This window comes from Malania oleifera, chromosome 4 (genome assembly GCF_029873635.1).
Source record: "Malania oleifera isolate guangnan ecotype guangnan chromosome 4, ASM2987363v1, whole genome shotgun sequence".
Classification (NCBI taxonomy): domain Eukaryota; kingdom Viridiplantae; phylum Streptophyta; class Magnoliopsida; order Santalales; family Ximeniaceae; genus Malania; species Malania oleifera.
In genome coordinates this window covers 100,289,441-100,312,931 of record NC_080420.1, presented here as the reverse complement: position 1 = coordinate 100,312,931, position 23,491 = coordinate 100,289,441, and the positions used below count along the sequence as shown (strand labels likewise).

Sequence of the window (23,491 nt, the reverse complement as noted above, 5' to 3'; positions counted from 1 at the left end):
TGATCACTCACACTGTCAATAAATGCCTAGAATGACATATGTAACAGTCTCTCGAAGGTTTCCCTCCAATTACCCAACCACCCCAATGTTCAAATTCAAAATTCAAAAAACTGCTCGCAACCTAGACACACTTGTCAATGAGCCAAAAAAGCCCACTCGTCAACTAGTCTATCCTCTCGTTAATGAGTCTTCAACTCTGAGAATTTCTAACTCTCGGTATCTACTTGTCGACGAGCATAGGGCACTTATCGACGAGGCCCTACTGCTACACCACACCAAGAAGCATCCATATGTTTTTCCTTTCCTTTGTTTATAAACCTCAAGTATAAGAGTCAAATCATAAACAACAATTTCCACCTTGGCGATTATATGCCCCTTAGGAGAATCCTGAAAAAAAAAAAAAAAAACATGTCCAAATGCTCCACCTTGAACTTAAATCGCTCGGTTGGGTTTGTCTCCCTTCTATTAATTGTAGACATGGAGTAAGTCCAAGCAATGCTTGAACTTCTCAGAAGTAAGCGATTTCGTCATAATATCTGCTGCATTTTCAGACGTGTGAACTTTCTCCAACACAAGCTCACTTGAAGCAATCAATTCTCTAACCCTGTGGAACCTCACATCATTATGCTCGGTTCTAGCATGGTATATCTGATTCTTTGCCAAGTAAATGGCACTCTAAATATCACAATGTAGCACCACTCCATCTTACTTTAAACCCAGCTCTCTCACTAAACTGGTAAGCCATAAGGCTTCCTTTGCAGTTTCGGCAACTGCCATATATTCCTCCTCAGTCGTGGATAATGCTACTAGAGACTGTACCATAGATCTCCAACATACCGATCCTCCTACAAGAGTAAATACATATCCCATTGTACACCTTCTATCATCCATATCTCCAGTATAATCAGCATCTACAAACCCTATAACTGAAGGACAACCCTATTACTTGCCGAATATGATGTCATATCTCGATGCACCCCGTAAGTATCTCAGTATCCATTTGACGGCTTCCCAATGTTGCTTTCCTGAATTAGAGAGAAACTTACTTACCACACTCACAGCATGAGCCAAATCTGGCCTCGTACATACCCTGGTATACATTAAACTCCCCACAGCACTAGCATAGGGGACCTTTGATATGTCTCGAATTTTCTCATCCGTACTTGGAAAACTTGCAATAGACTGCTTAAAATGATTCGCTAAAGGTGTACACACCAATTTTGCATCAGTCATGCTAAACCTCTCCAACACCTTATGCATATAACTGCCTTGAGATAGCCATAATCTCCCTACAGTTCTGTCACGGCGAATCTCATCCATCCCAAGTATTTTCTTGGTCTAGCCAAGATTCTTCATGTCAAATTCCTTATACAATAGGTCCTTTAATTGATTCACCTCAATTAAATCTTTTGTAGCTATCCACATGTCATCGATGTACAATAACAAGAAAATAAAAGAACCATCCTCAAGCATGTTCACATATACACAACATTCATACTCACACCTTTTGTAGCCAATCTTGATTATGCAGGAATCAATTTGTTTATACCATTGCTTTGGAGACTATTTCAGCCAATAAAGAGATTTCTTCAATCAACAAACTAAATTTTATTTTCCCAATTCAATGAATCCCTCCAGCTATACCATGTAAATTTGCTCCTCTAAGTCAACGTGAAGAAATGACCTTTTCACATCCATTTGTTCCACATGAAAATCATAATGGGCTACGAACCCCATCACAATTCTGATAGAAGTATGTCGGACCACTAGAGAAAAGATCTCATCATAATTTATCCCCTTCTTCTGTGAGTATTCTTTTGCCACCAACCGTGTCTTGAATTTCTCTCCTTCCTTTTTTGAAATTACCTCCTTCTTCCTCTATACCCATTTTACAAACTATTGGTTTCTTCCCATCTGGAGCTCTAACAAAACCCAAGTTTGGTTCTTATGTAGTGATTTCATATCCTCAATCATCACACTCATCCACCTATCTTTCTCCTCATCGTGCACTGCCTCTTGAAATGTAGTTGGATTGTTGCAACTAGTAAGGAAAGCATAAGATACTAACTCTTCAAATCCATACCTTGGTGGAGGTCTGACAATGTGTCTGGATCTCCGTATAGGAATATCGTCGACTTGTTGGTTTCCCGAGTTGTAACTCCTTGCAACCATAGGACCATGGTCATTACCATTGTCATGAGCTTCCAAATCCACTTGCAACAAATATTCATCTCTGCCCCAGCTTTCTGAATTTGGTTTCTGTTCATCACACTCTTAAGTATGCTTTACCATAACCTTCTCATCAAAGACTACATCTCTACTAATCACCACTTTGTTTGTCACTAGGTCCCATAGCTTGTATCCCTTTACACCCTTTGTATTTTTCAAAAAGATGCAACGACGAGACTTTAGTTCAAGCTTAAACCTTTCCTCACTAGGTACGTGAACATAAGCTCAACACCCGAATACCTTAAATGCAAAGTAATCTACTGCATTTCTCATCCAAACCTCTTCTGCCACTCTACTCTCTAGTGATGCCCTTGATGATTGGTTTATCATAAAACGAGTCATACTCACTTCCTCGGCCTAGAAGTTCTTTGGTAGCCCTGCATTAAGCCTGAGACACCAAACCCTTTCAAAAAGAGTCTGGTTCATCTGTATGGCCACACCATTTTGCTGAGGTGTCTGGCGAACTGTAAATTGTCTCTTGATGTCATGCTTCGCACAAAACTCCATAAACCTAGTATCAGCATACTCGGTCCCATTATCCGACCTTAAGTATTTGATTCTCCTCTTTGTCAGGTTTTCCACTTCAGCCTTCCAAATCTTAAAGCTAGAAAACGTATCTGATTTATGACGCATGAAGTAAACCCAGACCTTCTGTGAGTAATCATCAATAAAACTCATATAATACACATGCCCACCCTTTGATGCAACTCTAACCGGGCCCCAAACATCTAAATGCACATAACCAAGACTACCCTTTGTCTTGTGTATAGCTGATATGAACTTGGCCCTGTTCCGTTTTCCAAGAACACAAATCCTGCAAAATTTCAACTGACATGATTTCAAACCCTTCAAAAGTTTCCTTTTGTGTAGTTCCTTCATGTTGTGTTCCCCCATATGCCCAATGCACATATGCGACAAGATAGTCTCATCTGATTCAACGTCTATGGTTGCAACTCCACCTACAATGGTAGTTCCCTACAATGTGTAGATATTCTCATCCAATTTTTTCCCTTTCATTACAATCGGATTTCCTTTCCATACTTTCGTAACTCCACCTTCGAACTTATATTTGAAGCCATTACATTTCAAAGTTCCAAGTGATATCAAACTTTTCCTCAACTCCGATATATTTCTTACATTCCACAACGTTCTCACAGCACCATCAAACATTTTTATCTTTACATTTCCTATGCTAATAATCTTGCAAGAAGCATCATTAGCCATAAGAACTAATCCAGAATTCACTAACCTGTAAGTGCTGAACCACTCCTTGTTTGGAGTCATGTGATAAGAATATGTCGAGTCAAGTATCCTAGAGTCCGTTAGATTATTCGATCCCGCTGAAATTGATAGAACATCAACATCACTACACGCGAACCTCCTTCTTGAACAACATTCACAGATTTTGAAATACTCTCATGGTTTTTAGAATTTCCTTTTTTCTAATCCGGACACTCTGGTTTCACATGCCCTTTCTTACCGCACTTATAACACCAAATTTATTTATTCTTCTTGGATTGATTGTGAGATTTCTAACTTAATCCATGTTTGGATTTTCCTTTGCCTCGCTCATTATTACCCTTTACCACAAGTTCTTCTCCTTCATCACATATTTTCAATCTTTAATGAAAATTTAGCAAATCACTTGTTACCTCTTCAAGATCAAGAGTTTCTTTTCCCCACGTAAGAGCGATCACAATATTTTCATAGGTATGAGTCGAGGGTAAAAAGTTTAACAACATCAAAGCTTTGTCATCCTTATCAAACTTAACATCAACTCTCATCAAATCACTAATAATTTGATTGAAAGCATTAATATGTTGATCTAAATTTGATCCTTCAACCATATTAAGCCAATACAAACGTTGCTTAAAAAAAAGTTTATTATTTAGAGATTTGGACATGTATCGTCTTTCTAACTTTCTCCATATAGCCACTGAAAAATCCTCCTCCATTACCCGATAGAGTACTTCGTCGGCCAAACACAAGCATATTGTAGAAGCGGTCTTTGCTTTCAAATCTACCCATGTTGCCTCATCTATTCCTTCCGATTGAGTATCAAGTAAAGTCTTAGTCATTCCTTATTGTACAAGAACTTCCTTCACTCTCCTCTGCCATAAACCAAAGTTCTCGGTTCCATCAAATTTGACGATGTCAAATCTTGTAGAAGACAATCCCGATGCCATAACAACAATCACTCTGATACCAATTTATTGTAATATGGATAGGATATATAGGATGCACAGCGAAATAAAAATGCAACAAGAAAATCAATCACAATCAGTAAACAAGAAATAACAAGCACAACAACAAGATTTATGTGGATCGGCAAAGCCTACATCCACAAAAGTAATGGCATAATAATTTCACTAAGAAAATATCAAAGTACACAATACGCTTCACAAATGATCACTCATGCTATCAATAGATGCCCAGAATGACATATATAACAATCTCTTAGAGGTTTCCCTCCATTTACCCAATCACCCTAAAGTTCAAATTCAAAATTCAAAAAACTGCTCGTAGCCTAGGCGCACTCGTCAACGAGTACAGGGGATTCGTCGATGAGCCAAAGAAGCCCACCCATTGACTAGTCCATCCTCTTGTACGTTGATGAGCCTTCAACTCTAAGAATTTCTAGCTCTCAATATCTACTCATCGACGAGCACAGGACACTCATCGACGAGTCCCTACTGCTACACCGCACCAAGAAGCATCCATATGTTTTTCCTTCCCTTTATTTATAAACCTCAAGTATAAGAGTCATACCATAAACAACATGCTCTCATTCATCCACTTATTCTCAACCTTAAGTATCTTCCATGTGTTGATCACTAAAGCATATATGAGCATTTATCCATCTAAATATCCCTTGTGAGCACCCATGTTCCACCTAGGGATCAGACATCAATCTTTCCCACCCCACTTTTAGTTGCGACAGGCCTCCAACCCCATGTTTTTAGCAACGACTTCATTTTTTGTCACTAAAGGCTACTTTTAGCGACAAAAAATTGATTATCACTAAAAAAAATATCGCTAAAAAACACTTTTCTTGTAGTGAATTTAAAGGATGAAGACAATGTTTTCCATCCATTGATGCATCCCTAATGAATCACAATTGAGGGATTGAACTTGGGGCTTTAAGGTCACCAAAGTTCAACTTCACCCTTACCACTTCGAGTCTCACAAAATATATTCCAGAACCATTTGAATTTTTGTGAAATTGGCCATCCCAGTAGCTGTTGTTTGGGAATTAATTTGGAGGGAAAGAAATCATAGAATCTTTCAAAACAATGTATCCCTTGCTCAGCTCATCATTAACAAAATACTTAAATGTAGAAATTTTGAGTTGTTCCCCAGATTCCTTCCCCTCCTTTTACTTAGGCATTTCGTTGCGAGGGAAGTATCCTTATAAGCATAGTTGGGACCCAATTATTGAAAAAATGGAACGGAAGCTAGCAACATGGAAATCAAACTTTCTTTCTATGGGGGGTAGACTAACTTTGATTAACTCAGTTTTTTTCCAATCTTCCCATATACTACATACATGCCCATTTTCCCGTTGCAAAGGAGGGTTTGTACGATCAGGGAAAGATATCAAAGAAATTTTATTTGGAGAGGTTCGGCAGAGGGTGCTACATATTCCCTAGTCAGATGGTGCTCAATGACTCTTCCCAAAAATAAGGGAGGTCTTGGAATCAAATAGCTGAAAATCATGAATAAAGCTATTCTCGGGAAATGGATTTGGAGATTTGCTTTGGAAGACAACAGCTTTTGGAAAAAGGTGATTTGCGCCAAGTTTCAAATCAGTATTTCCAACTGGCGCTTTCCCAACCCCTCTAGCTCCTTGGGCGGAAGTCTTTGGCTGAATATCCTCAAGCTCAACTCTGTAATATGGGATCATCATATGAAGATCATGGCTGGATACGGGATTAAAAAAAAAAATTTGGACTAGCAAATGGATCTTCATGGAAACTATTCAAAACCTTTACTCTAACCTTTTCGCTATGTTGTCTAAGCAAAGGATAAAAATAGCATATGCCTTGCATTACCAGAGCGACACCTCCTTTTGGGAATTGGAATTTAATTAGCAATGCAGAGGTAGGGAGGCTAATCATATGTTGGAGCTTCTAAAATTGATTTATAAAGTGCCGATTAGAAGAGGTAGCTATGATTCATGTTCTTGGGATCTTAGTTCCTCTAATATATTTTCTATTGCAAGTTTCTATGGACTGCTCTCTCAGCACGCCTATAACAATCGTCTTAAGTCGGTAACTAAGGTTTGGAATATCATTATTCCACCAAAGGTGAGTATCTTACACTGGTTGGCTATTAATAATAGTATTTTGACAACAGATAATTTACAAAGAAGAGGCTAGAATTTGACTAACTACAATGTGCGTTCTTTGCAAAATGGAAGTTGAAACTTTCAATCATCTTTTCATTCATTGTCGGTTCAATTGAACTTCATGGTCTTTCTTTTACAGTTTGCTTCAATTGCATTTCGTCTTGCCATCTTAGTTGAGCTTGTGTTATAATATATGGAATTCATCCTTCCTTAAGGGTTTTCTAAAAAATCTCAGGGCTGCGATTATGGGTGTGGTTTGTTGATCTTTAGGGAGCGTACCTCCTAGCCACCGAAGTTCTTTCTAGGTGTATCTCTTGCCTACTCTAATAGTCCAGGTCCTACCCTATTCTTTCAAAGTTGGACTGGGAATAATTTCATTGCATTTTAGCTGATTTAGGCGGTTAATTTGTCTTCCGCTTTGTGAGGGTTGTTATTGGTTGGTCATTTTTGGCGTGTTAGTTTTGTTTGTTTGTTTTTGCTCGACCGTTTAGATCTTTCGGATTGATTGTTTTCCGTTTTATTTCTCAAACTTCTAAGTTGAGCTTGTAAGTTCTATTTGATTTCATTATTTTAATATATCCTTTTACCTTCTTCAAAATAACAAAGTACTTAATGACTCATTCCTCTCGTTATCTCTTTCAATTGGTTAGAATTTTTATCAGCCTGCGCATCTTTAGGCTTGTAACTGTTGAAAACAAAATCAGAATTCTTATCTGTCTGTACTGCCCTGGAGCAGATTACTTCCTGATTTTCTCATTTTACATCTAAAAAAAATATTTGGCATAAAAATTACAATTTCATGTAGCTAGGCATAGTAGAAGCTCGATTGCTGCAACGTCATTAAACACTTTTAAGCAGACAAGCACATATATCAAAGAACTTGCTTGCTGCAGCTTTATTAATTGCCGTCATCTTGAATATCCCCACACTTTTCACAATTGAGGTGAAGAATTTATGTGCATATCATCTTATTTTCACATTTTTCCATTGTCTTTCAGAGGCACATGCATGCATTAATTAGCGTTTCTTCGTCCACAAGTAGTAAATTGAGAGAAGGAAAATAAGTATGAAGCACCAACACCATCCGCCGCCGCCGCATTGCCGATCTTTGCTTCTTGCAGAATCCACCGGTTTTTGGTTTTCATCTTCGTGTCCCACTGGCTCAGCTTCATCAGCTACCGCCGCTGGCGCTGGTTGTTGGGGTTCATCTGGTCCAATCGACGGTGGTTCTTTAGTTGTCGCCGTCGCCCGCGGAGGCTGCAGCTGGGCTTCAGTTTGTGCCGTCGACGCCGGTTCTAGGTGTTTGCCGGTTGCCGCTGGTGGGAGTTCTCGGAATTCCTCCCTCGGGATGGGGACGGTTCTTGCCTGTAAATAATTAATTAATGTGTGGAAAGTTAACTAATTCTCCAATTTTGTAAATCAAATGGTGAGAGAGAAAATTAAATAACACTCACCAATCTTCTGAATTGAAGATTGTAAAGCATTTGAAGGTATCTCTGCTTGGCTTGCTTTTGTTCCTTGTTCAACTGCTTCCAGAAGCTATAAGCGGATCCCATCTTCAACAATTTGTTTGCGTAGTTCTTCCATGTATAGCTGCACGAACAACGTTATAACATAAACATTGAGATGCATGGTGTGTACGTAATATGATTTTGGAGCATGGGCTAGTTTATTATCTCAAAAAAAAATTTATTAATATGTACTAACTAATTACAGGCAAACACTACCAGCATGCATGCAGCATGACTCTTAATTTTTTATTAAAAAAAATTAAATTAAATTAAATTCCACAAAAGGTATTAACTTTTTGTGAGATTTTGTCAAAAAAAAAAAAAAACACTTAATCCTCCTCTTGTGTTTCAAAATTATCGAACCCTTCTAAGTTTTGGGAAAAGGATATATTACTCTTTGAGGTTCTAAAAATTCCATTAATTTTCCTTTGATTTTTGAAACATATATACAATTTCTCTTAATTTATATCAAGTTCAAGCAAGAAATATAAGTGTCTTCAAAATTAAATGTTTATAGAGACTTTTGAAATTTTCAAAACTTCAAAAAGTTCTTCTCTTTTCTTTTTTCACCAAACTTAAGGAGGTTTGTGTGATTTTTTAAAAGAAAAAGTTCGTTGTCACCTGCCATGGCACTGGCCCATGTGATAGAGCCACACTAGGTACAACAATGTCAAACTTGTCATCATGGGTCAGCTTAGCATAAATCTTTTTGAAACATTTATATTGTTTGTCACAACTTAAGAGGGTAAGCATATTCTGGCCTTCTGAATTTTAAAAATAATTATATTATTATTTTTTTTATTATACTTGATAAAAGTTTAAAAGTCAACGGTCGTATCAACTCTTTCAGAAACTTTAAAAAAAAAAAACTATCTAGAACAAAAGTTTTAAGTTTTAAATTTAAATTTGCATAGATTAATTTAAGAAAACTTACTACGATTGCTAAATAAATGAGACTTACCATTCATTGATGCGCTTGAGGCCTGCATTGGACACCAAGTTCCAGTACTGCTCATCCTTCTTGCACTTCTCAAAGAAATCCGCAATCTTATTCCCCGATTCCTCCCCATTTTTTGGATCAATATGGAATCCGGAGACCCCATCCACGATGATCTCCGCCGGACCTCCCTGGCTGGTCGCGAACGTCGGCAACCCGCAGTTCATGGCCTCGATCACCGTCAGCCCGAAGGCCTCGTACAGCGCCGGCTGCACGAACGCCCCCTTCGTGTCGGCCACGCACCGGTAGAGTTCGCCGTTGCGGTTCTTGTCGTTCTGGGCGGCTATCCACCGGACCTGACCCTTCAGCTGGTACTTCTCAATCATCGAGTGCATCTTCTTGATCTCTGCTATCTCTTCTCTGTCTTCCGACTTGGATGGGTCGAAGAATCCGGCGACGACGACGAGGTTGACCAGGTCTCGCAGCCTCTTGTTCTTGCCGTACCACTCTGTGAGGCCTGCGATGTTCTTCATTGTGTCCAGTCTCGCCATGGAGAAGATGATGGGTTTCTTCTTGTCTGCTAAATATCCGCTGCATTCATGCATGCATGTTTCCCAATTACCATTCACGTTGGAGACATGTTAGGGCCGTTTAGTTTAACTGGGAAAACATTTTTTTATTTTAAAAGAATTATCAAAATTTCAGCCTTATCTTTTAAAAAAAATTCAGCTTCTTTTTTAATTTTCCAAGATTCATATTTAAAAATTAAAAATTAAAAGGTTTGAAATAATTAATCACAAAAAAGACAACATTTATTTTTTAAATTTTTCAAAATTTATATAAAGTATTACTTGAAATTATGGATTTTGAGAAATGAATTTGAATTTGCATGGATTTAGAAAAAACTTTATATATAATCCACATAAATTAAAGTTTAAGATCCGAATTTTATATAAGATTTAGAAATCTACTAATAATAATAATAATAATAATAATAATAATAATAATAATAATAATAATAATAATAATGAAAAGATGTTTTCTAACTCTTTTATATAAATTTGAAAAATTAAAAAATAGGGAATTTTTGTAATTATTTGAAACGTTAGAAACGAAAAATTAATGAAATATAATACATATTTCTTCAAACAAAATAGTGTAAAATCTGTTTATTATTGTTAATTTATTTTATACAAATATTATAAAAATAAAAAGTTATTTTTTAAAAAAATTAAAATAAAAAGAAAGACTATTTTCCACAACAAGAGATTATAGAAGAGACTGAATTATAGGTTGTGATATGATATCATGTGGGGAGTGGAGACTAGCTTACGTATGCTCTCGATTGTCGTGGTCACTGTAAATAAGCTCTTCAATGGAAGGATGAAATGAGGTGAACCGCTTTTTCTGTTCCGAGTAGGGAAAGTAGACAGACTGGTCGACGCCGGGAGCAGCTATGTTGAACTTTGGATCGAAGACGTTGATGCCCGAGACTACTCGGCAAAGCCCCGGCATGGTAAATGCTGTGTGACTTTCATACTGTCCAGGCCTATCCTTACTGCATATAATTAAGAACAAACACACACCCTGAATATAAATCCTCATTACTTTTCAAAAAAGCAAACGCTTTATATATATATATATGTCCAATGATTGGTCAGAGTTGATTGCATAAAGCCCATATAACTTGGGTTGATTTTAGGTTTTAGAATTGGATGTTTGTGTTTGAACAAAATTTAATATAATTTTGAACTAAATTTTTTTAAACCCACATGAATCTAAATTCAAAATTTAAACTGCAAACTTTCTAACATTAATGACATGCTTTAAAAATTCTATTTCCTAGATTGAGATGTTTGATTTAAGTTAAAGAAACTCACCCTATATTTGGGTGTATGAAATTTAAATTTTGGATTTGAATTTATATAAATTTAGATAAAATACAATACAAAATTATGTTGAATTTCATCCAAATCCAGAAAAACTCAAATCCAAGATTTGAAATTCAATCTCCCAAACACTACCTCAAGGCGTCCTAATCACTAGAAACAAACATAACCATGATTCGTTCAAGCATCACATTCCCAAAAATTTTGAGGGATTACCTCCCCAACCCACAAACCAAACACCACATTGTTATTGGAAAATTATCGTAATGATGAAATCCCAGGTAGGTTGGCTCAAGTGGTAAGAACGACTTGTGATTTTCATGACCCCAAGGTCACGGTTTCGATTCCCCCTTGAGAGTTTATCCTATTGAATTATCAAGGATACGTTAATAGGCGGGCGGCTTTCACCCTCCAGGTTTGGTACTGCACCATAATATCCAAAGTAGCGTGATGCTAGCTAAAATCCCCGAGTTCTCAAAAAACCGAAAAACAAAACAAAACAAAATAATGGACGTCAGAGAGATGCATGTGTGGATGGAGTACTAGCCTGCCGGCAATTTCTTGATAAGTGCTGGTGATGATAAAATCAGCGGCATTCATGGCAATCATGTCAGCTGTGAATTGGCACGAGAAGTGATACTTTGGGTCTAAATCCTTCCATTTCACATCTGAGTCTTCGTACTTAGTCTTCTCTAAAGCGTGAGCAATGGCTCCCTGCACATTCATCCATATACAATAATAATAATTAATTATAAATAATCGTATATTTAAAGAAGTTTTAGATTTAAATTTATATTGAATTTAAATAAAATGTAATATAGAATTATATTAAAATTTATCTAAATTCATTCAAATTTAAATTTAAGTGTCAAAATTTATGCTCTCAAACACAATATAAGGGTCCGTCTGGATCAAGAACTTTTCTTAAGAAAAGCAACGAAAAGGAAAATAGAAAGAAAAATTATTTTTCATAATATTTTCTCTCTAAATCAAAGATCATTAAAAGTAAAAATTTATTCTAATATGACTAAAGATTGAGAAAAATTCAAACGTTAATAACATGCAAAATCAAATTTTTGTTCATTAATTTAGTATATTTTTTATTTTTTCTCACTTTCCTTGATAATCAAAGAAAAAAAATTTGATTACTGCAAATTTTTCTTCCCCTTTTTAAATATTTTTTAAGTTCCAAATAGAACCTAAATTAATTAAACAAAATCCTTAAACCCTAGCCCTCTTACTATGTGTGTGTGTGTATATATATATATATATTTAGAAGGTTGTGTGTGTGTGTGTGTGTATTAATTTGTACCTGAGTTATCCCAAGTTTGGCAGCCACCAGAGATGCCACCAAGTTTCCATCACTGTAGTTCCCAATTATAAGGTCTGGGTTACACCCCATGCCCTCCACAATCTTTTCTATAGCATCCTGCGCAAAGAGAGAGAAAGAGATCAAAAACTTATATATATGAAAAAAAAAAAAAAGTGAAAATTGGTATAGCTAAGAAAATTAGCTTATGTTATATTTGAAAGTATGAATTTCGAGTCTTAAATTTGGATTTGGATGAATTTAGATAAAATTTAATATAATTTTGTATTACAATTTGTCCAAAGTCATACAAATTTAAATCCAAAATCTCTTTCAAACGTAAAATTAGGAACATGCCTGGGCAAATCTCTCAAGATAGGGATAGATATCGAAACGTGAAACCCATTGTTGGCGAACAGCGTTCTCCGTTCTGAAGGGAACCCGGAGGATGTAGGAGTACTTAGTGCCAAGAATTCGCTCTTTTTCTTTATTACACGTTGTCCCTCGAGCGTCCGGTATAAGTCGTGTGACCTATGCCCATCAATATATTTCAAAACATATAAATGGATAGAAATCGAGGTCGAGATTAAGGAAGAACGAGAAAACAAAATACATTATTTGAAGAAACAAACTAAATATAATCCTAAAATTCACAAAGTAGCAAAACTCACCACAAGAATCTGAGGTTTCACAGCCTGCAGGCCTTGCTGCCTTATCCTAAGTAGCAATTCTTCCTCCAAAGCTCTTACTTGATCCAAAATGTAAACTACCTATATGAATATGTACATATGTATAACTTGTGACACCTTCATCCAAAATTGCATGTAAAACATTGCTCGTTTTTTAATTTTCGTTTTTTAAAAAATTTTAAATATATTATTAATTACAAAAAATGTCACCCTATTTTTTATTTTTCTGACATTAGTTTATACCTGAAATTTGAAAAATAATAGAAGGATGTTTTCCAGTTTTCCAAATTTATGTATCGTAGACTCTACCTGACCACCAGTGTCGGGGAGGCCGAGGACGTCGGACTGGCCGAAGTAGCCCTGAGGAGAGAAGATGACAATGTTGAATATGGTGGGAAGCCTGCCGAAGAGGGACTCCATGCTCAGAGGATCTGGTGCTTGGAGTGCCTCCGAAAGTATTCTCATGGTCTCTTGAACTCTTTCTGCAGTATCTCCCCATCCTTTCTCAAATCCCCACTCTTTCAGCCTACAACCAATATATAACTCCCAATTCATCATATATAAAAACTTAGATACTATTTAGGAGCATGGATTTCGAATTTGAATTTGTGTGAGTTGGGATGGAAATTATAATAAAATTTTGTACTATATATATTTTATTCAGATCTGTACAAATTTAAATCTAAAACCTGAAATCCAAACTCCAAAACGAAAAGTTTTTTTTTTTTTTTTTCTGTCTCTCTCTTTTTCACATTCCAGAGAGCAAGTAGATGAATGAAAGACCTCTGCTCAAATTGATGATATGGTGTGTCCTTTGGGAGTGTTGAGACGAACAATGCTGCTGCAATCAATGTTGTTTGAAGCTTGAGGACTGAATCCACCGTCTCATTTATCAGTAGATTCTGAGAATTTTGAAACCCCACAGAAGAGTTTAATTAATTTTTAAAAATTAATTTGGGTGCACGTCAGTCAGGCATAGTATAAATGCAAGTTCTATTCTTATAAATATGATTTCGTTGTAAGTATGCATTTTACCAAAGAAATAGTTTTTTGCACATACAACGAAATCATGTTAACTCTAATTAATAATTTCTCCTATATGACTCGCCAAAATACATACTTGGGATCACAATTTCAAAAAATATAAATAAATAATATTCTATTATAAATTGGCAATAATGATTACCTCTCCTTGGTGGTTAAGAGCAAGCAAGAACTCAAGCAAGGGCTTTGCGCGCTGAGCACCTCCAAGCCTTGAAGTCATGAATTTGGTGATGGAGCTGACTCCACTCCCAATGGAAGAAGCCAGTGTCAATGAAGGATTAGAGAAGTCCATTGCTCCAAAATCTATTTCCAATGCATTTTCGTCTCTTGCCCTGGCAAAGTAATTAATTTAACAAACTTTGAATTAGCTCATAAAATCTAATGATGCATGTTATTACGTACGTAAATAAGATATACCACTTTTCGTCGAAGACGGTTTCTTTAAATTTGAGGTAATCGGAAGCAGTAATGCTCTCCACTCTAAGACCATCGGCGTTCACCTTTACGAATTCCCAGAAACCAGGATTGGGTCTTACTGCAAATGCCACGTACGGCGGAACAACCACCGCCTCCTGCATGCATGCATGTACGTACGTAGGGATCATTTTCTCGTATGCATGAAAATAGTTGGCCATTTATCGTGACCGCGGCAGCCGCAGTGGCGGTGGTAGCGGTGGTGGTGGAGAGAGAGGGAGAGAGAGAAAGGGGACCTGAGTGGAACTGAGGATGTATCCGAGCAAGCCCTCCAAGACCTTGGTCCGTTCGCGTTTGTCTTCGATTGATTTCTCCATTTCGTCCATCAAATGACGCAGCTTCATTAATCTTTTCCCACTTTCAACAAACCTATCAAAATTGCGCACCGCGGTGAATTGATTGAAACTTTTATATCGGAGATTTATGGTGATATACGGGAGATAGCTACTTCAGGAGGTAGTGTAACTCAAGCCAAATGCAAGCATCCTATGAACTTTATATGTGTGTGTTGATGTTCTAAAATATATGCATCACTTAGTAAACATTCCAATAGCTAGAATTTGAAACATCTACATACGGGGTCTAATTAAGATAAGATGGAAAGAGAGGTATGGGATTAAGAGATGATTAATGCATTGTGGAATGGAAAATATATTAAAATCATGGTCCGTGATGACGCGAGCCCATGTGACAATCATCACTTGGATAATGCAGTGTGAGACCCACATTACATTACCCAAGTGATGCTTGACACATGGGCTCATGTTGTCAGGCCCGTAATGTATATTATGGCCCGTTATGGAACAATCCAAGTCAATTCTTAGGCATCATATAAACCAATATATATGTATTAAAATATTAAAATTGGTCAAACATATCTAATGATTAGCATTCTTTTAGGGGTAAGATTCTATCAATCACTTTGAATTTAATGTGAATGATCACTAAATTTGAATGCTAAATTATTTTGAATGCAAAGTATCTATATATGAATATGTGTTGTTTTCCATTTTGAATATTTAAGAACATAACTATCAAATAAAATTACAAGATAATTAGGCAAATAAATTTTTTAAAATTAATAAAAATCTTATTTTTATTTAATGATTATAAATATAATTAATATATATTTTGTTGGACAAGAATAAGATTTATTATTTTTGTTATATTACCACTTAACCTAAAAGTCTAAACTATTAGGTTGTTGACCAACAATGTAATGCAAGTTTTAATACTCCCCGCACGTGCAGTCCGACAACACATGGACAGATAAATACACGAAAACATCAAAGAATAAATGTGGGCAACAAGATTAGAACTCAAGACCTCCTAAAAACCGACTTTGAGACCATGTTATATTACCACTTTACCAAAAAAAACTTAAACTATTAGGTTATGGACCAACAATGTATATCAAGCTTTAACAATTTTAATTTTAACCATTTGAGCTTTTTTGCTATTTCCATTACTCATGAGCACAAATGAAAATAAGACTACTGAATCTTCTCATTGACCAAATCAGACATTCCACTCAAATCAATCTTAAGAAAATTAATAACTGCTGTCAAACTCTCTGATGATGATTGATCGGTTTCCTTATTTAATAAAAATTTTTAATCATAACCTCTATTCAAATGTCATTCATATTAAACAAATTAACTATATGAAAATTAAATACGTATATTTTGAGTCTAAGTACCTGGCAAAGCATTTCTTCATATGGTATTTGCTCTGCTTCAAGGCATCGGGCATGCTATCTGCAATTGAATCCGATCGCCTCAGCTCTGCCGGTGAATCAGAAGCCATTTAGAGAAACAAAAATATACAATACAGCTCTTTTCAGATTTTCAGAGATGCAATTAATTTTTCCTGCTTAGCTGCCTTGTGTGATCTGTCGGATATATACTTGCACGCATGCATGCATGCATGCAGATAATTAATGTCTATATTTATATATAGAGAGAAGTCGACCAGCGTGGGACTTGAAGATGAAATCTCTGTGACTGCTGGATAATAGTTAAGTCTATAGAGGGAGGAGAAGAACATTCCATCTCCCCTGCTAAAAGCTAGTAGCAAACTAATTAGAGAAGTAACTCGAGCATGCAAGGAAGGAATTCATCGCTAGTAACAAAGAGTCACAAATGCAGCTTTCCCTGCACCCGATATCTTTGAAAAGTTGCAGGAAAAGAATATTTCACATGTGAATGTGACCACTAATTCTCCTTTTTCCTTTTATTTGGATGGATGAGCTAGCAAGTCATCCTTTTCTTCTTGAGGTTTTCATCTTCTCAGTTTACCAGCAGTTTTGTTTCTCCTTTTTTTAGCATATAGAAACTAGTTTTTCTAGTGGCTGCAAGCTAAGTAACATTGTATGCCAAAGTATTTTTATTTTTAAATACTGAGGTTGAAAATCAAATTATATGTATTGTGTCTTTTTATTAATTGAGAAATATTTGGACTAAATGGGCAAAAGGTATCTAGTTGGCAATATTTCTAAAAAAAAAAGGTAGTAAATTAATTAAAAATATATTGGGAGGAGTTCTCTTATATTTTCTCCAAGCTGGAAGGGTGATTCTTGCCTGCTTCCACCCAAGCTCCTCCTTTCTCTTTTTTTTTTATTTCTTTTCGGAAGATTCAAGTCTCTTGCATAAGTCATATGTCAAGTTTTTATAATGTACACATAGTGTGTAGAATGACCTTGTAAATTACATTTTTTACATAATTGTTTTATGAAAGATCTCATCAAAAACTTACAATGGCTTGCCAAAAAAATGCTAAGAGAAAAGAAAAAGAAGGCACGGGTATGACCAGCATAACATCTATGATTGTATTCAAAAAGGCATATAGGAATATCTAATAAGACCTCCAAATGAGGAGATCTTATTAGATAAACCCCCCTCAGAACTAATGTAAGTGAGGTCTGAAATACCTTTTTACCCTTTGTTTAATCATACACACAAAAAAATAAAATACACAAATAATAAATTCATCAAATTTAATCAAAAAGAATCTTTAAATTAATCTCATATTTTTTTCAAAAAATGTTTAGGATTTTCTAAAAATTTTTCAACATTTTTCTAAACTTTTCTAGGATTTTTAAAGACTTTATCTTCATTTTTGGTATTTTTTTCCTTTTTTTTTTTTGTTATTCCAGTCAAAATAACTCAAATAATTTCATTTTTATTTTTTTGTTTTTAAAAAATATATATTTTTTATGATTTTTTGCTATTTTTAAAAATTAAAAATCAAACTTAATATTAATAAGTTGAACCGAAGGTTCAAAAGTCAAACTAGTTCAATCGGTCTAAACCGAATTTGATCCAGTTGGGAAGAGTGGTCAGCCACGTGTCACCCATCAGTGGTGACACATGGCACTGCTTTTTATTTTTATTTCTTTTTAAAAAAAATTGCAACAAGGTGATGTCACCCACCACATGGAAGTCTCCGATTAGCTCTAAGGATTTGGCATGGATCGCTGACGAGGCAGCAATCCAGCTGTATAGAGAAAATATAGACTGGACGACCAAGATTATGTCATGTTGTTCCTCGAGTAGGCGATCCTTTTTGCACTCTTCTATTCTCATTCTCTCCGATTCTTTCTCCCTTTCTCTCCTTTCTCCCTTTCTCTTCCCTATTCTCTCTCTCTCTCTCTCATAACTCTCTTCCCCTGCTCTCTGCCTTCTCTCTCATAGACCTCCCTCCCTTTCTCTTTCTCTCTCCATTTTCTCTCACAAACCTCTCTCTCTATGCTCTCTCTCTCTCTCTCTCTCTCTCACAAACCTCTCTCTCTCTCTGCTCTCTTTCTTTCTTTCTCTAACTATTTTCTCTGATTCTTCTTTCTCTTTTTGCAAGTCTTGATTTAAAATCCAGAACATAGAGCTTTAAACTCTCCATTCACATATCCAAACAGTGAATCCATAGATATAAGTGTTTTTCCTTCCCAAAAAAAAAAAATCTTTCATTTTTTTCCCTATTTTTTCTTGGATTTTCCTTTGTTTCTTTGCATTTTCTCGCAAAGCAAATGGGGATTGGGGTTTGTTTGACATGGGTTCTAACCCAAGTTAGGTTCTAGCTAACTAGGTTAAGGTCGGGCTTGGTAAGTTGGGTTAGCTGGTTTGGATTTTGGGCTATGGTTGAATTGGACCAGAAGCATGGGTTGATGGGCTTGGAATTAAGATTGGGTTACAAAATAATTAAGCTAGGCCCAGTTGGACCATAGGGATAAAATTGAAAATGAACTTGGCTTTATTTTTTAAAAAAAAAAAATTCTAGGCTAGTTAAAAGGTTAATTGGTTGGGGCTAAATTTAGGTTGGTTGGGGCTAAATTTAGGTGGGTTGGATTCTCAAGTCAAGTGATTAAGATCCAGGTCAAGTTAACCCGGGTCCTAGATTGGGTTTTGGGTAATCAAGTATAGATATTTGGATCTAGGTCAACATTCGAGTCTGGGTAATCAACTCTTAATCTAGATATGGGTATTCAAGTTTAGCTTCCGAATCTGAGTAAATATCCAAATCTATTTTCAACTTTTCATTTTAGATCAAACTGAATTAAAATCATACTCACATCCCAAATCACAAAATTTTGAATTTAAGATTCTGCAATAAAAAAACAACAAAATTAAACAAAGTTTAGGGAAGCAATCTTCATCTTCTAACTTCTTCAAACTTTAAGCCCGCCGCTTTGCTCCTTTAGCCTACCTCCAACTCTCTCTTCGATCCTCAAATTCTTACAGTGCTCCCGAATTTTCACCCTACTCTTTCAATGAGCAATTCTCTTTTCTTCTCTATTTGTTTGTGTTCCAATCTCAGTGTCTCTCTATGTGTCCTTGTCCCTTTCTAAAATCTTCTATTTATAAGCTCAGGATTTCATTCTGTCAACCCGAGTGTGTGTCTAGAGGGGAGTGAATAGACGTCTTTCGCGGATATATAACTTTTTCTTCAAAATAAACTTTGGGCAAGAAACGCCTGATGATTACCCTCTATAAGCTCCACCCCGAGTCTCTCCAAATCCATTCTGATCTGATGTGCAATTATTATTACTAATATAGATGTGCTCCCTGATTTAAGACTCAACACATCAGCTACCACATTTTCTTTTCCTAGGTAGTAATTGATGGTACAATCATAGTCTCTAATCAACTCAAGCCACCTTATCTGTCTCATATTCAACTCTTTCTATGTGAAGAATAATTTCAAACTCTTATTATATGTAAAGATCTTACATTTCCCACCATACAGATAATGCCTCAGGATCTTTAAGGCGTACACTACTGCAGCCAACTCTAAATCATGAGTCGGATAGTTCTTTTTATATTCCTTGAGTTGTCGAGAGGCGTATGCCACAACTTTTCCTTACTGTCTATACGGATATTTATTCAGAACAATGTATACGATGAATATAGAAAGTTATGTTTTTCCCAAGATGCCATAACACTTAGATTATACAGAAAGAAAGTACAAACAGATTATATAGAAAGAAAGTATAGACACATTACACAGTTATAGCATCAAGATGTTATGGATATTACAATATTTACAGTACAGTAATATAGTGTTATGGTTATTTTGGAAATATAATGAAAATAGTATAAAGAGTATAGTACGTATATATATAGTATTAGATCCCTGTGGAAAGATTACAGACAGATACAGTACAAACACATAATATAGAGTACGGTACCGTTGCTAGATATAGATAGAGTGCAACCACATATCTCAGTTAGTGTGTGGGTACCATCAGCCGTGCTCGGAGAGTATGCAGCTTCCCAGTTCGCTGGGTTGAGGGGGCCGGTTTGACGAGGTAGCAAACAATCCCGAGCTTAGGAGTGTATGCAGTTTGGCTGGGTTGGAGTAGTGTAGAGTATATTGATTTATCTGGAAGGCCAACCAGATTAAGTCCCGCCTACGGGCCACACAATCCTGTCATAAGGGGTCAAATCATGACATACAGAGTCCCAAGGAAAGAACACAGTTATGTATGTATACAACTTTACAACTTTTATTGTATATAGTATGATGTAGCACTATGAATTATAGAAAGTTCAGATTATACAAATGTTTTAAGTTATTATACATGTGTTGTACAGAATTTTCAAATTATACAGTTTTTAAATATTATTATTATAATTTTATGACTTGGTTGCCACACACTAGTAATAGCATATTTCCACTTACTAAGCGTCAACTCACCCCATTACATTACCATTTTTCAGGTGAGACAGCTGGGTGAGCAGATCAAACTTGCGGATAGAGAATATATTGATTACCCTAGTTCAGAGGGTAAGTTTTGTGTAGGGTTTTGTATTTTTGGGTAGTTAACACTGGAGAGAGAGATGTATTATGTAGCTATGGTCGAAAATATTGAATTCTGGTATTGTATATACATGTATATGTGGTTATGTGATTTATGTTTTTCCGCTGCATAGGGATGCCCATTACATGCAAGTATTGGAGTAATTTATTATTATAAAAAAAATGGTGAAAATTTTTAGGATGTTACATGATAAACCCTTTCTCTAATAGTTCTTACAACTGGTCATTCAGTTCTTTCACTTCAGTTGGAGTCATTCTATATGGTGCTTTAGAAATCGGTGTCAATCCTAGAAATAGATCAATAGTAAACTCAATTTCACGATCCGGTGGTAATCTAGGTAATTCCTCTGGAAAAAACTTCAAAAAATTTCCTGACTACTGGAATATCAACAAGTTTCAATTCTCTCTCTGGCATTTCCTTTATACAAGCTATGTACCCCTAGCAACTGTCTTGGAGTAGTCTCCATGCTTGAATAGCTGACACCAATTGTGGTGAGGCGCACACACAAAACCCCACGAATTTGAATTCCTGCTCTCCAAGAGGCCTAAATATCACCTCTTTCTAATGACAATCAACACTGGCGTAATTAGTGGCTAGCCAGTCCATACCCAAATTCATGTCAAACCCCTACATATCTAATACCATAAGATCAACTGGTAACACTCTCTCCTGAATATCTACTCAGCAGCCTTTAAGCACCCTTCAACATCTCACTACTGACCCTGTCAGTGTAGCTACTAACAATTCAGTGTCTAACAGCTGAGTTTCTATCCTACATAATTTGACGTATCTCATTGACACAAACGAATGTGTGGCCCTGAGTCAAATAAAACAACAGCTTTAATTGAAATCATATTAATGGTACCTGCCGCCACATCGCCCGCAGCCTCGGTATCTCCCGGTGTCATCGCATAGACCCTCGTCGGGGCTATGTTCCTCTATTGGCCTCCTTGGGGTTCCTAGTTATTTCCCTATAATGTTTTAGAAGCTGATAAATTAGTTGGCTGAGCTCGACAGTTTCTCGCAATGTGTCCAGGCCTTCCACATTGATAGCCAACATTCTCTCCTACCCGACAATCTCTCGTGTGCCTCTTGCCACATCTAGGGTAGGTAGAACAAGCTTGCTCGCCCTGATATCCACAGTTTCCCATCACTTGCCTCTAACTTCTGCTGTACCGGTCCCCCCTCCATGGGCCTCGGCTAGTACCTACCTGAAGCCCAAAAGGTATGGGTCTCTTTCTCTGACTCGGTATCCCAGTACCCCTCTGCCTACTCACCTCTGCTACAGCGGCTCTGTCAACTAACTTTTAAAAAGTCCTACTCCTTCATAATTGCCACCTGCTCATAAACCTCTTGCCTCAAACCCCTCTCAAACTTCCTCGCCTTCTTAGCCTCGTTTGGGACAATATATGGCAAAAAGCGCAAGAGTTCAATATATACTACTAAACCATGAGATACCCCTATGTCAAATTCAAGAATTCCTCTATCTTAACTTCTCTAATAGTGGCAAGGAAATATTGGTTGAAGAACACCTCCTTGAACCGGCTCCAATTCATGGCTACTGGTACGGGTCTCTGTTCCTCTAATAACTTCATAGTTGTCCACCGCCTCTCAGCCTCACCCGTCAACTTATATGAGGCATAAAGGACCCTCTGATCATAAGTGCAGTGCAGCAATGTTAATGTTTTCTCAATTTCTTGCATCCATTTTTTGGCACTACAGGGTCGGCTCCTCTTGAGAACGCTAGAGGATTCATATCGGTGAACTGCTGGATCATACAACTCTGATCAGCTAGTGGGAAGCCCTATTCTCTGTTGTTTCGAGAAAAATCTGCCATAACTTGTTGTGCTACACTACGCAGCACACGATCAGAGTCACTACCACCCATGTTGGAAGGTCCTGCACCACTACTACCACCGACGTGTGCATTGCTATTTTCGGGGTCCATCTTCCAATAACACAAGAATAATCTGAGAATCGTAACTTCATAATATAACCATTACATTAACCCAACTAAGATATCCTCAAACTACCTATCAACTAGTTTAAGGGACCGATGATAGTTTACCATGGCTTTCCTAAAATCATCACCATAGAAAAATCACAAAAACCACCCTGAAGTTTTTGTCTCCAAACTGCGAGACAAAACGCTAAATTCTCATATTAATCCCTCACATTGACTTTACCAAAATCCCAGTCCATCCTCTACCTATCCTCATTAAAATCTATTCCCATTCTCTGGTATTGTTTATCGTTGTACCCTAAAGTCTACAGAACCTAGCAACCTAGGTTCTGATACCAAACTTGTAACGACCCAAAAATCATTACCATTTTTCCTTCTTTTTATATATACATATATTTATCCAGCAACAACATAATATTACTCTGATACCTATAACATAATCCACTATATCATCTCGAACCTCAAGTGGTACCAAGGATATCTGTTCACAAAACATACCACCTATGCAGCGGAAAACATAAAAATACAATAACCTTATTTACAATACCAGAGTTCTAATATTTCCCAAACTATACATATACATCTCTCAACATAAACCCAATGTCCTAGGCATACCCAAAAATACAACTTCCAACTTAAAAACTTACCCTACAGTTAGGGCAATACAAAAGTCCCCTCTATCTCGGAGCATGCTCCGCACTCCTATCTGAATCACCTAAAATGTTTGGAATTCTAAGGTGAGACACCTCTTAGTAAGACAAAATAAATTACAACCAGTGTGTGGC

General features: G+C 36.5%; 1 protein-coding gene across 1 annotated transcript; it reads right to left on the bottom strand.

The window, feature by feature from the left end:
- Positions 1–7,219: 7,219 nt before the first annotated feature.
- Positions 7,220–16,354, bottom strand: LOC131153294 (sucrose synthase 7-like). The gene is made up of 14 exons (XM_058105504.1): positions 16,130–16,354; positions 14,667–14,799; positions 14,374–14,528; positions 14,099–14,288; positions 13,696–13,814; positions 13,222–13,438; positions 12,895–12,993; positions 12,581–12,754; positions 12,227–12,343; positions 11,462–11,628; positions 10,359–10,583; positions 9,050–9,616; positions 8,032–8,170; positions 7,220–7,942 (listed from the first exon to the last, which is right to left on the bottom strand). Exons 1-14 carry the CDS (start codon positions 16,234–16,236, stop codon positions 7,595–7,597), a joined length of 2,757 nt encoding a protein of 918 aa, XP_057961487.1. The 5' UTR covers positions 16,237–16,354; the 3' UTR covers positions 7,220–7,594.
- Positions 16,355–23,491: the final 7,137 nt, after the last annotated feature.

Bases quoted from the DNA above. Each gene is read 5' to 3' on its own strand.
- LOC131153294 (XM_058105504.1), bottom strand. From the start codon at position 16,236: ATGGCTTCTGATTCACCGGCAGAGCTGAGGCGATCGGATTCAATTGCA. The intron at 13,815-14,098 runs GTAATCATTATT...CAAAATTCTCAG, and splicing joins CTCTTAACCACCAAGGAGAG to AATCTACTGATAAATGAGAC. The intron at 9,617-10,358 runs GTAAGCTAGTCT...GCATGAATGCAG, and splicing joins CACGACAATCGAGAGCATAC to CGGATATTTAGCAGACAAGA.